Raw genomic sequence first — 14,511 nt, forward strand, 5'->3', positions numbered from 1 at the left:
TTTAGCCAGCTAGCTGGCATAAACTACCAACCAAAGTTTCTGCGTGCGTGTCACTAGCGCGCAAGGTGGTAAATATTTTGGCTTCAACACAATCAGCCAACACCGGTGGGAGTTGCTGCAGCTGTGTTCAAAATTGTTTGCTCGCAAAGTTTGTGAAGTGAGTTTTCTTGGTGGAAAACTGGTACTATCGGTTCGGTATTGCACCTTTTGTTCTACATCACCATCACCATACGTGCGTTGCTTGTGTCTTTCAATAGGAAGCGCACTAGTGGAAAAGTAACCGCGCCTTGTTGGTCGTCTGTATTAATATATTCAAAATTCCAGCTGCTGTGAACGAGTGTAAAGAAACGGAGAACGAGCAGCGAAATCTGGAGTATAGAGGAGTTTTCCTCCTTCAACAGACTATTGTTCTTGTGTGCAATCGTTTCCCAGTGGGCAGCAGGAAGAAAGTGCACCGAGACAAGCGAAGCCTTGCTGTGAATGCTGCCATGCGACTGGCGGCAGTGTGATAGGATCTTTCATTTTCGGCTGCGGTTGAAATACTTGGAGTGGCCCAGTGAGTGAGAAGTGAGTGACGGGTAGCAGTAGGGAAATTTGTTGTATGTGTGGTGTGAAACGTGCAATATCGGCTAGGCTTTTAGCTTTGATTTGCGGGAAGAATGCGGGAGTAAGAGTGTCCACGAGGGAAAAGTCATCTCCATTCTCACCGTAGAAAGCCATTAAGCGGGGCCGATTCGCTTGCAAGGTGTTTGAAGTGTCGCGTAACCTGCGAGGCAAATCCCGGTTTGCTTCTGATTTGTTTTCTGAGCCTTTGTGTTCGTGTCAGTAGTGGTGGGTTTTCGGTTACCTTGACTACCTCATCACTGGCCATCACGCCTGTAAGCCTTGCAGTGAAGATGCAGCATCATCCAGGTTCGTGGTACATTCCATGGGGCGTCCCAGGAATGGGGTTGCAAAAGATGCTGGCCGTGCCGTTCAATCCAGCGACGGCCGGTTTCCACCAGCCACAGATAGCGGCAGCAGCCGTACAGCCTCCGACCGTACAGCAGGTGCAGAACCCACAGGTACAGCAGGCTGCCGCCACCCAGCAGGCCGCATATCAGCATCCGCTGCATCATCCGGCCGCTGCGCTGCATAACACGGCCGCCGTAGCCGCCGCAGCTGCAATGCATCAGCATCAGCACCAGCACCAACATCAGCACCAACATCCGCATCAACATCAGCATCAGCCGCTGCATCCGGCGGCTGCAGCGGCCATGTTCACACCGCTGACGCTGCGAAGCTTCGTCACACATCCGCATCTGAATCTGGGCCAGCAACCGATGGCTACCGCCCAGCAACCTCAGCAGCCGCAACTCGCAGCGAACCAAACCCAGTCGCAGCTAACCACCATCAATCTGAACAGCGTTGGTGTCGTTCCAGTGCGCCAGAAGACGGCCCCGGTCAGCGTCCCGTCGAACACACTTATCATGCCGATGAGAAAGGTACGTAGCGAGGGGGAAGGACACGACATACGTGGCATAGGGTGGACCTGTTTGTGACGCATGTTTGCATGTAATCTCTTGCCGAGAGCTGCAGGATACCGTTTCGTTCGGTTCGATACGGAAAATGCTTCTGCATCGTTAGACTGCAGAAGTTTTGATTGGAAATGAAACAGTGTTTGTCAACTCGTTCCCATCTCTTGCTCGGGGATCCTACCTATGGAGTTGCCAGCGGTTGGCAAGAGGGTGGAATGAAATTCAAATTGAATATTTTTCTTCCCACTGATTGCGCGATAAGAAATGAATGCATTCGTTCGGTAGAATTGTGCCAGAAGTAGTGCATCGCAGGAAAGCCTGCAAGTAGAGAGATTTTTCCATGTAAAGGAAGTTTTTCTCGTTGATATTTACGATGCTTGCAAATACAAGAAATCAAATGCGTGAGAAGACAGATTGAAATATTTATTTTTGTTTATTCTACTAAATGATTTTCCATTCAATTTACTATGGGATTTGAGTGAATGATTCAGTTCCTTGTATTACATGAACGATTCTTGACATTAAAACAGAGTACGTTCTCCAGTGAAATCATTGAATTCTTTCGAAATCCAGTATGTCTAGGTTTAACTCAATCTTTTAGAGAATTTTTACAAGACTTTAGGAGTCTACATTAAATTAAATTTGTAGTGTAGTGGGTAAATTACTCATGAGAAGGTAATTTTGAACCCTTCTGAATGGAAACTGATTCCTTATGAGGATAAATAAAGAATCCACTAAAACGCAGTCTTATTGACGTGCTTCATATTCATTAGAAGGTGGTTAATAAATCATCTGTGTGCTCATACATTAAAAGATCTACCAACTTACGATAATCGATATAAATGTTCTTTTTTCGTGCCGCACAGCCAACCGGAGCAATCGCGTATGACGCAGTCCTAAATTAGCTGACAGAATGGCAGAAATGTCGGTACAATCGTTTCCGTCGTTAGATTTTTCTCTACTCCCTGGTTGATTCGGAGTGCGTTTCGTGTTACAAGAAGCAACTCTAATTAAACTAGTTCGGTTCTTACGCACTGTCTTGCCTCATCAAGTCTATGGTTCCCCAAAGGCGCCGAGTTGCAGAACTAGATCCAATTCCTCTTGCCGAACGAAGCCGGTACCGTTCCGTTTATTCCCGGCGAAGGCAATGATTTCCTCGATGCTGTGGATGGGGGGAACGCTTTGGGTAAATATAGGAGCTGGGCCAAAAATAGCACTGCCGCATCACGAAACCGTCCGAGATGTGGTTTTGCCTATATTGCCGGTGCTCTGAGGGATCCCTATTGTGTGTGACTTGAGCACGTCTAGCTCGTAGGCTACCGCGTATAATTATAATAGCCAACGACACCAGCCGTCACATCGAATCATTGCGACCGACTGGCCCCGACGGCCGAGCCACGCGATGGTCGCCGGTGGTGCTGTGATCGGGACGGAGGAACGATCCAAATGGCAGCATTCTCTTGCTTGCCCAAGAGGCTCCCATTTCCTACCGCACTTTTCTGCACTTCCACGTAAGCAAGAATGGAGCCGTCGGGGCTTGGCCGCCCGGCACGCGTATGAGATGCTAAAAAATCAAATAAACCGCCAACACGCCCCGTCGAGACAAAAGGTGCCCGAGCCTTTTGCCAAGCAATTTGGCAAGGTGGTTCTTACGACTTGTGCGTGATCCGAGCCTGGGAGCCGGCAGACCGTTTCTTTGCTTCGTCCTGATAGTGCGTGTTTCACACCGCCACAATAAAAGTCAACTTTTACGACCCTCAAATCTTGCGTTTAATCTTAAGCAGCATTTAAGAAACAATGCCAGATCAACGCGTTGACAAGCTACACCAACATGGTGCTGGAAGTAATCGAGCCGGGAGTTTTTAGTTGGTCGGTTTCTGAATCGGTGACAGAATGCACTGCGGTTACATTTGCATAACGTGGAAGATGATGCTTCAGATGGATGTTTGAAGAGGCGCTGGGCAAAATGCTGTGGCATTTTGATTTTAGTGGTTTTCAGACTTCTTCGGTGCTGTCCTGTTCAAATCTTATGGTACTGCCGAACCAAAGACTCTTATGGGTGTCTTAAATGCGTTTAGATTATTTTTAAAACAATTTGCGTTATGTGTCGTGTACTCGCTTACGATCGAATACGCGAAAAATGAGTCTGTTTACTTTTCGTGACTATATTGCGCATCTTAGGTCTGTGGTTCCCTAAAATTAAACGAACTGCGTCGTGTGTTGTGATGTGTTTTCAATGATGAACTCATACGAAATTTGTGCATTCGCTCTCAAGCAATGCTAATAGTTCATTATTTGTTGCATAAAATATAGTAGATGATAGAGCCATATTTTTAGCTGAAACATCCTAATAATTAGATCATGAGCGCTGTCTATACCCGCTAAGAAAATTGCTTCTTCACAGCTTGTGTCCTCCCAAATGTGCCATAAATTAAAACAGTTAGCGAACAGTTAGTGTTCTTGCTCGGTCACCGTAGACCATTACGGTTGGCAGTGTCTGAGAATCGGCAGCATTCAGTCCACTTGAGCGCAGGACCGGCAAGTGAGTGGTCTTGCCTCGTTTACGGCCCATTTGTGGCCTCATCCGAACCCCCCTGCCCTTTGGACCCTCTGCCGGAGAAACATTCGTGTGCTTACCCAAGCATTGCTTCCTTCACTCAAATCCCTTGCGAAGTATGGACCGTTTGCCTGTGGCGTTAACTTTATTATTTTAAAGATAAATTGTAGAATTAATCACGGTCGTTTGGGATGGCAAGGCGTGTGAATTGTTTGAAGCGTATTTCAGTGCACCCTTAAAATAGCTAACATTTTTGCACCTTTCCGCTTGACCATTTAGTGTACTTTTCTTTGGAGATAAGTCTCACTAGGACAGGAAGGAATCGCGTGAAATAGGTTCGTGACATATATCCAACCGTGTGGCTTAATCATGGCACCGAATGTCATCGTTCAGCCATCTTTTTGTAAATCCTCGGGATGGTTTTTCTGTTGCAGAAAGCGGTAGATAATTCGCAACAGTGCAGCGTGGTGTAGCTGTACATTAGGGATCCTGGAAAGCTCGAAACTTGCAGTTTAAACATCATTCCCGAGAGCCCCGTTTAGCTTTACAAAGCACTGGGTGGATTTTTAAACACCAACCGTTCCAGTTTGCTTGCTAGATGCCATGCTAGATGGAGAATGTTTCCATTTCCCTATCTGGCAATGTGCTAAAGTCCTGACCTTAAGGGATTAAAACGCGCAATACGTGTGGACGGGGAGGACTCACATACACCCGACGGTAAGGAAGAGAGCTCAGCTAAATAAAATAATAATTCCGTCAACGAACAACGCAAAGCCGACATGCCTAACGTCCACCGCCGCTACTATCATCACCAGACCGACGCCGTATCATCTTGCTTGCTGTCATGATAGTGGCGTCATATCCTGCGGCTTGCAGGCTGACCGCGCCTGGACGGAAAGAAAAGTGAAAGCTTTGTCACCGTATCCGTGGAGAAGATCGGAAGCTTTCTAGCTGGCTTTATTATTTTTTTATGATGCGCCTCAGTCTCCCGGTTTTTCACCATTTTTGCCGGGTTCTATTTATAGGGGATGACTTTCGTCCTCGTTTGCTTTCCTTCTGCACTATGTGGCACCGCATTCGGGATGTGAGTGTCTGTGTTTATCGGACCCGTTTGTTCCGGTTAGCCGTTTAGCCGGGAACGTACAGTGACGGGATGACGAGCGGATTAATTACTTTAGTGAAGTTTTAATTGACTTCTTATTCCCGTATGCTGGTGGGTGGCATTTTGTGTAGGCGATATTTACTTACATTTTTATGATGCGGAGCATAGAAAATGCAAGCAATGAGGGATCTAAAATGTTTACGATTGTTTAATTATGTGTTCTTGGAGGGGAAAACAAATCAACACAAACACACACAACTTTGTGTAGCGTACATACAATTAGTCAAGTTGTTCCCCTATCAACAAATCAGTTGCTTTCTCACTTTAATGATGTTCAGTTTGCAACACTTGTTTATAAATTATCCTAAAACAATGAACTTGACGATTTCTTTTTGTTGGTTGAACCTAATTTTTTGCTGTTGTATGTTTGTCCTTAATGTTTCACTTATGGTGAGAAACATAAATTAGGCTAATTAAAATAGTTTTTTGTTGTAATAGCCTTCTTCGCTGTAATAGCCTTCTTTCGCTTCGGTTGAACTCTAACGATGTTGCGACTAGCATGGTGACGACGATAATTTAAGGCAGCAATGAAACATTATGAAGCATGGAAATTTACTTCAACTTTGCTTCGATATCCGAGGCACGATTTTCATCCGATCTCTCCAATTCCTTGGCTTTGCGGATGACATTGACGTCATCGGACGGACATCTGTGATGTCAATGTGCGACAAAGACAAAATGCCTGCTTGCCGGAGGCTTTGACCGTGATAGAGTACGACTCGGAAGAATAGTATCAGTCGACGGCAACGATCTCGAGGTGGTATAGGATGCCTGCTACCCTTGTACGATCGTAACTTCGGACAAAAACGTAAGCAGCGATATCCGATGGCACATTGTTCAGGGGAATCATGCCTACTACGGACTTCGATTGCGATTCAGAAGACTCCAACAACACACGAAATGCACGATCTACCGCACATTGATACGTCTGCTAGTCCTGTACGAGTACGAGTCGGGGGCTATGCTAACGGAGGACGCCAACGCACTCGCTATTTTAGAACGGCGGGTGCTAAGGACTACCTTAGGCTGTGTGTGCGAGCAGGGCGTGTGGTGAAGGAGCTGAGTCTGAAGGTTGTCAGGATACGCGACGGGGGTACGTAATGAGAATGCCCCACCAAGAAGGTGCTCGTGAGCGTCCCGTTCGGCACGAGGCGTAGAGGAGCACAGCGAGCTCATTGGCTGGATCAAGTGGAGTCTAACCTGTTGGAGATCGGATGTAGTCGTGGATGGAGGTGGATTGAGACCTAAATTGGCAAAATTATTAAGTGTGTTATTTATTTGTGCATTTAAAGAATTATGTTTTCCACATTATTTTTCCAAATTTTGATTCCATGAATACTCAAGGTCATAAAGTTGTATGGATTTGCTCAAAACATCAGTTTTAGACGTAATTTAAGCATAAGCAGCAATTTAACTGCCCTCGGACCATAAATTATACTTCACGTATCAGTTTTGTAAGGTTTCTGCGCTCACAAAAGGGCACCACGTTTACAATAGAACGAGATTTCGAACGCATTTATAAACTTTTTACGCTTCTGTTGATTTGGTTTTAACGCACGCTCGAGTCTCTGCATCCTGCCGCTGCTGGTCTGGTGATATTCTTAGCCCCAGTTTCCGGTTGCCCAGATCTAGCTGGCGTGATAAATCACTTCGACAAATGTTACCAAAATGTGGATGTCTGTCTCTACCACTTCTGTAACTGCTAGGAATTAGGCGAAAGAGATAGGGCCAAATGCCGCTCTCTTACCCGCTGGTTAGTTGATGGATGAAAGTTTGCTTTGGCGCCACGAGATACCGTGGCTGCGGGATGGGCTGGGAGGAACAAATTCTTGCAAAAGCGAAACGAGAGTTCGTTTCGGTTGGAACGGATTCTTCTCCCCCTCCCTCTCAAACCTCCCCTAGCCCCAACCTCCCTCTCCCATCAAGCGGGAACCGTTTCTTGCGTTCATCAATCCTGATTTTTGACTGGGTCGCCCGGAAGCTGCTAAAATATCGGGTGAAACGAGATAAAAATCGATGATGTCTCGAAACCGCTTTACTTCTTGCTGTCTCCAATGGTCCCCCCGCATTACGTCTCGACACTATTCTTTTACACTCTTCCTGTTGCCCTTTTGCTGATGCGCCGAGCCAAATTTCCAGTTTTCAACCATCGCGTCCAATCAGTCAAAACTAATTAGGCATCCCTATTTCCCCTGCAACAAGAATGGTTGAATCGCACTAATTGAAGGTTTTTGTAGACTGTTTTCGCCTTTCTTTCTTTCGGGTTGCGTCTTCGGGCCGCGAAATTTAGATTGATTTGAGAGGCAAATCTACAGGAAATGAATGGCAGTTTTGGTGTTTGAGTAATTGACTGATTTGTTATTAAATCCGATTAGCCGTAACCGTATTGTCGAACCTGAACCGCAGTGCTTGATTATGTGTATAATTATTGACCTAAAGGCTATTGACCTGGGATAAGGACGAATAGTGCAACATTTGGATATACTTTTTTATTCTAATGGCATTTGAAGATTAACTGGAATCCGTGGAACTTTTTAATCAATACAATTAATGCCCCGCTAATCAATTTGTTTATTCAAAATGCGGCTTTTTGTCGTTTGTAGTTTTTTGTCGCTTTCCGGATATTGAACTTTGAGTGGTGAGCTAGAAAATCTAATTACCAATCATTGTTTTGTTCTTAAGAAAGTTGCACTATTAACAATAAAAATAATGGTTTAACTTAAACTTTTTTAAAAGCATTTTTCGCTTGATCAATGACGGTCAGCAACAACTGTACCGCGTGTCTATTTATTTATCCATTGCCAGCCATTTTGTTGTTAGTTGGTCATCCTTTGTTTTTTTTTCCTCCGCTTATACATACACGCCACATATCCTTAAGGGACCACACGTGTCGGGTGCTGAGTGGGCGAGTAAGGTTGCAAAGTGTTGATTGCCATCTTTACTCACCAGCATAAAGTCACGTACGTGACGTAGCAGCTAACGATGATGCGATATTGGGGCGTACGGAGCAATCGAACAAACTCGCCCTAAAGTAATGATAATGATGTTTCATGCTTCAAAGTTGTGGACCATCATCGCAACCACTCCGTGAGGGGTTACATCGGTAACACTGGACAAAAAGTTTTCATTCTTTAGCACCGCCAGCGATCTGTCCTACCATTGCTGGTACCTTACAAGGAAGTGACCAAAGTGATTCGCCGCTTCGTTGTTGGAATAAAACTTTCGTTAAATTAGTTACGTCTTCGCGCAGTGTACTTAAAAGGAGTTGCAAAGGAAAACTGGTAAATAAAAAGGTGCCGTGGGTTTGTGCAACGATCTTAACGATCTGTTAAGCACACAAACGGTCTGCTGTAGAGTGGTATTGAATGCTTGGAAAAAGAGGTGCATTTGTGTGTGTGTTTTTTTTTCAGCAACACACGACAAGAATCACTATTCTTGTGGGGCACGATGCGCTGAAAATAATTATAAGATTCCGCCAAGAACGCTTCGGTGTATCGCGTTCGCGTACGGCATAATCGTTGGATCAATGCGCCATCGGTTGGTTACACTATACGACGCGAATAAATTGCAGAACAGCTCGTGAGGTTCGGGGTCTCGCCGGTCGTCAAGAATGATTCGTGCCGAGGTCTAATTGTGCCATCGGAAAGGAATTGTATTCAGTTGGATTGGATTCGACTACCGTGCGCGAAAATCCCTTACCAGTGCTTACTGTGCCATCGGCCGGGGTCAGGGTGGATTTAGATCGGAATCGTGGCAAAAATGGATAAACTGTTTCATATTCATTACATACCAGAGCACCGCAGTGTTGTGAAACAAACTGCCTTACCACTTGCTTGCTACGTTGAGAAATTGACTGCATTGGTGGCGGACCACCTGAACTGGTCCTGGAGAAAGAGAAAATCGATTGACGGTGGAACTATTTCGATGTCCATTTGTCCCTGGCTGCCCCGGGATATTGCCCTGGAGGTTATACAGCAGCAGTCAGTCGGTAGCACCCGACACTGTTGAGTAAACTGGCTAACATCACAATATACCTTCTGCACTCTTTGCGCTCCTTAGCATGCAAAGCCCGTTGTGGCACCTTGTCAAGCTAGAGCGCGTCACTTTCAGCAAACTGGCTCAAATAGGCAATGGCAACTGTGTCTCTCTGCAGAACCGTAACAAGAGGAAACAAAAAATAAAAAAAAACAAAACAAATAAACAACTATTCACACTAATCCTAACACCATGCCAACATGGAGCTAAATAATAGCTTCGCGTGAGCGGCGCACGATCAGGACATGGAAGGTTTCGATTTTATGGACCTCCGATGGATTCCATCGTATCGCCACGCGTGTTTATTGCTATATGCCTTGCGTAGTGTGAGACTGTGGTGAAGTGCTTTGTAGTAGTCTTACCGATAATGTTTGCAGGTATATAAAGACTTGAAGAATTGTGTTTGGCCGGAAATAAGGCAAGAAGGAAAAAGGATTCTTTGGAATTCTTTAAGAATGTTATTGAAAATATTTAAACAACTCGTAAAATTGAGAAAATATGCATGTGTACTTAGGATTTAATATTTTTAAGCATTTACAAGCCAACAAGTTCCTTCCTTCAGAAAACTTTCTAAGAGTGATGTAGGATAATGGTTGCAAAGCGATTTTAAAGCGATTCCTGAATAATTTCCGCTCTGTATATTCCTACACCATTGCTTATTTTATGTGTACCCAAAAACGCTGACGTAACAGCATGGTAATGTTTGCTGGTGGTTAGTATAAATTAGAAAATTATTTAACCATTATTACAAATTTTCCCATTACGCCGGCTTGTAATGACACGAAATGCTTTTCAGTCGGCACTCTTCCTACGTCAAGCACACTAGACACTACAATGTGCTGGAAGACATCCAAAATAACATCATCTTTAAGCGACAGTATGACGGGACCGCTCTGGATGGCATCGATGATCGTTCCGATTGCTGATTGCATCGTATAAATTATGTCGCATCCGTTGCACACCCGTCTAACGGCCTGTACGCTCGAAGGCAAATGTGCTTTGTTCTACGATTTGGTACCCATCCAAAAGCGCTTCTACTTTTCCACAAACAATTCGCAGCCATCGTAGCCGAAAGCGTACAGCATCTTCGTCCTACTTTTGGCTTTAAACTCATCCCAATCGCTATGCGAACCAGTTGAAGCGTTTCGCGTTTCGATGTGGTGCTCGCTTCAGCCCTTTCACGTGGTGTGACCATTTCGATGTTATTTCGTAGCGCACTGAGGGAGCTTTTGGGTAATGTTCCCTTAATCTAACGTATCTAACGTTCGTCTACTCTTTTTGTGGGTCAAAATGTCATGCGTTTCCTGTGGGGTTAATGCGTGTGACTTTTTATTCCTTAAACTTTGCCCCATAGTGTTACTTCATCCCTACGTGCAGAGCAACGTGTGGTAAAACGGGGAACGAGCAGACATGGAGTGACTAGATAAATGAGTTTTATTTATCTCTTTCTGACACTTTTACGAAAAAGCAACTATTGGTCGACTCCTATCCAACGGCTGTGTGCTGACAAAGCCAATTATCTTCTTGGAATGGCCTTAGCGGTTGAAATGGCCGGACGTACGGTAGTGTCTTCCGTTGTGGAACGATCGCAACCCGTAGGGAAGCTGTTAAAGTTCGTAGGGTTTTTCGGCAGGCTAGCCACCATTTGCCAATTTACACTAGCTTGATGTGCGTGGATGGACTCGGTTCGGCATAGATGGTCGGTCTCTGCTCTGGTATCATTTCAAATTTGGCTTGGAGCGATTGCAATGTGTCGTTAAATTCAGGCTTTCAGTTCGCTCTGAGGTTTTGTGCGATTTGTAAACCCGAGCACATGCCGTACAATCTATTCACTTCATTTTACAACTTGTAGCGTGGTTTTGGGCTGTCGAATTTGTTTTTTCTTCTGTGAGATGTTGATAAGCATCACCGTAGAAAATAAATTAAGTTGAATTGTTTTTCACCATTTTCTTAAAATATTAAAAATAATTCAAACGCAGTGTCTTTCTATCACAAAACACTTCAATTTAATGTATGAGTTTATTGTCTGCTGTGTGTACTAACAACGATTACACTGAATTTCAGAAAAAAGTTGTTTCCTCTCCGATGTTTAATTACCTCGACCTGGTATATCTGCTATTTTTACAATTATAGCTGTGCTTACTAGGGCCATTCGTCTGTTGGACTGACGCTACTGTATATGAATGCCAGCTGGTCCGACCGACGAGCTAGCCGCGTACTAGACAAACTACCGTTTTGGCAGCATTTCCCATGCCATGTGCTTGTGTCTTGAGGGCAAAAGGTTTTAGTTTTCTATTCTTGCTTGTTAGTTTTTTCCCTCTCTCTCTCGCTCTCTTCAATTTGGTTAGCTTTCAAAATCTCTAATCCAAATCGCGTGCACTTTTGTGTCTCGCTCGCTGCCGGCACAACCATTACGAGGTTCCCTCCTGCTGCGGAATCCCACCCTCCATAGAGCAGATATGGCAAGTCCGTACGCGACTGTACCGTGGAATAAACTGGTGGTGTCTGTTTTGGTTGTCGATGCCATCTGAACTGTTGGGGAATCTATTTTTGTTCTTCAGCTCCCCGGCAGCTCGTCGCAGTAATGTTGCGGCACGGGTAGAACAAGACACTCGAAAGACAAACGCAACACACTAGAGATCATCGGTTGATCGCCGGCTAGCGACGGAAGGGGGAGGTTAGCACTTTAATGTCAGCAAATAGCGCTTGGCTTGGCTGGCATGCCATGGTGTGGAGGATGAGCAGATATCCACGTCTGGGCCACTGGTGGAAGGGCTTGGAGTCTGAGTCGCCGCGGTGCAACATCGGTAACCGCCGGATTGAGTGTAGGTAATAGCTCAAGCTTCAGCTGTATTCGTGGCACACACCAGCGTTTGGCCGTGGTCTTTTGCTGCTGGCACCGGGTGAAACTCGGGTGGCAAATCTATGATGCTGTACGGTTGGCGTCATTTCTCAAGTGAGACAACTAGTCGCGGCCAATACCATTGATGGGTGGTGGTGTGAAGGGTTTTTGCGAGCGCACGGAATAAAGCCATTTAAGAAACGGCGTTAGTCCATCGAGGACTTGGTGTGCCATGTGTCTCGCACCAGATGTGACATATCGATGGTGTTTTTGTGTGTGTAATGCGTTTTATTTTTGTTTTCATGCAAGTCGTGCATGGCCGGGCATAGGTCCCTTCAATAGAGGCCTTTCAATTTTACATAAACTTATCGAATGTTACCAGATTAGTTTTTTTAAGTTTGGATCCTCTAATATTGATAAGAATTAAAAATTGTGGGCTGTTTACGCAGTTCAATTTGTACTCCAAAATCGATCAGAAAAATATTTAGTTAATAGTTGTCACTTGTTGCTTCTCATCATCAGCCACCGATCCAAAGTAATAAGCAAAAAACACTCACTACATCGATACCGAAGTACAATTAGAGCAATCAGGACACGGGCAATAGTTTCCCTACAGATGGAACTGTTGTTATTAACCTGTAGCTTCACTAGCCGTTGAGATAATTGAATAAACTTTCTGCCAAATATGCTCACTAATCCTCGTGTAAATTCAGTTTCACGATGTAATTTCGTACTTCGGACCATTACCAGACACCCACTACAGACGAGTGGGAATCCTCCTTCCAAAGCGGGATTGGTCGTTTGAGCCTTAACGTTGCTGGCTACGATCCTACGGTGGAGCAAACTCATCGTTATCTTAACCTGAAATCGATTTTTGCTAATGTCCTTACGTTCGCTTCGCACTGTGACATCCCATAGGCGTTGTCCTGTTTTTCTTAAGGCCAGTCTCGGACATTGAGGTCATGTCGCTCCTTTGCCACGGGTTGTGTGTTTGTATTTCGGCAAACGATGACGCCCATTTTATGTGCTGTATCTAAAAAGAAAGGTCCACTCTCCTGGTCCATTCTGGTCGCTGCTCTATCATGCCATGGCCGACGTTGTGGTGGGAAAATGTCAGTGCTTCCGTTGTACGCTTTTGGTGCTTGGTGGGTGCGCTGGGTCTTTCGCCGTACCCAGGCCGGAACGTGACCTGGTGCTAATAAAAGAAATCGATATCTTCAGCAACCACACCCCCCCGCGCTCCCTCACGCAAGGCTTGTTTATCCCGTTTTGTGTCGTAATGTTAAGGTAGTAAAAAAAATTGTATATCCTTTCATGCATTCAGAGACCCTTTCAAGCTTTACGTGCGTGCCATGTGTACATCTTCTGGTGGGTTCTTTTCCGGTTGAAAGGCACTTTTCGGTGTGCCAGATTGTTGCTGCCAGGGTTTGATTGTTGTGACAAGAAGGGCAGGGAGCAATCCCATACGTTCGCAGGACATTTGGCACGTCGTCGTCGTCGTCGTGCTGTTGTACTGTTTCTTTCCTTTAAACATACGAAATCGAAAGGGACATGGAATATTAAGGATATCGGTATCAGTGTCTGAGCATCAGGGTTGAAGCAAAGAGAAAGGACTAATGTTGAAGAGATCCGTGAGGTGTCTTCACGGTGCTTTCTTTGAAGAGGACTTCAAGCAGTTGCTAGTTGTCTTTTCCGGCTTTGCTCTCAACCCTTCGCTCCGAAGAAAACAGTTTGCGTTGTGCCATCGGATATCGATGTTTGATCGTTTTATTTTTATTTTACGAGCATTCGGTCATTCCAGTGCTGCCCTTCCGGGTGTGACGATTGATAGATTTTCGTTCGTGTGAGATATTTTTATGTGAAGTACTACTCAGACAAATTGCCACTTATTGAAATCTAATCCAGTGCGATAATAAGCGTACGTCGCAAAGGTTATAAAATAGTGCACTCGTTTAAAATCGTTTAAGCTAGAGGGTGATGAGCTTGGCAGGGGCTTTGTATTGAATGTAAAAGGGAATTTTTGAAATCGATATGAATTAACGTACGAAAAAAGTCTAGTCGCAAAACATTCGTTCATTTCTGACCGGCGTTATAAAGCAAAATAAATCGTATTTTCATCAAGTATTTTTTCACCGTGTATGTGTTGAACGCTTCTTAGCTTTGACAAACATATCTGTAACTTGTTGCCTTTGTAACGCTCCAATTGTCGATGTCTCGCGTTTGCTATCTTGCTCCACACCCACAACCGACTGGCAATTAATCAACAGTGGCAGCCGAAGCTGTGTAGTGAAATGAAAAGCAGCAAAGCGGGTGTGGCAGCGGTAATGAATATTCAAAAGTTAATTATTCAGAAAATGAATTTATTACCCCGTTATCGGATGGTGCACCAGTTAGTGCG

At 44.8% G+C, this 14,511-nt stretch overlaps 1 protein-coding gene across 2 annotated transcripts in view; it reads left to right on the plus strand.

The window, feature by feature from the left end:
- The first annotated feature begins 792 nt into the window (after positions 1 to 792).
- Positions 793 to 14,511, plus strand: part of LOC126564195 (pseudouridylate synthase RPUSD2-like) — an 85,922-nt gene continuing 72,203 nt past the window's right edge. Inside the window, exon 1 of one of the 2 annotated variants that reach the window (XM_050221164.1) lies at positions 793 to 1,484. In XM_050221164.1, the coding sequence (XP_050077121.1) occupies positions 897 to 1,484 (588 nt within the window). In that variant the 5' untranslated portion in view covers positions 793 to 896. The remainder of the gene's footprint in view (positions 1,485 to 14,511) is intronic. The other variant, XM_050221163.1, reaches the window with a different exon arrangement.

The sequence above is a fragment of the Anopheles maculipalpis genome, chromosome 3RL (assembly GCF_943734695.1).
Source record: "Anopheles maculipalpis chromosome 3RL, idAnoMacuDA_375_x, whole genome shotgun sequence".
NCBI classification, from domain to species: domain Eukaryota; kingdom Metazoa; phylum Arthropoda; class Insecta; order Diptera; family Culicidae; genus Anopheles; species Anopheles maculipalpis.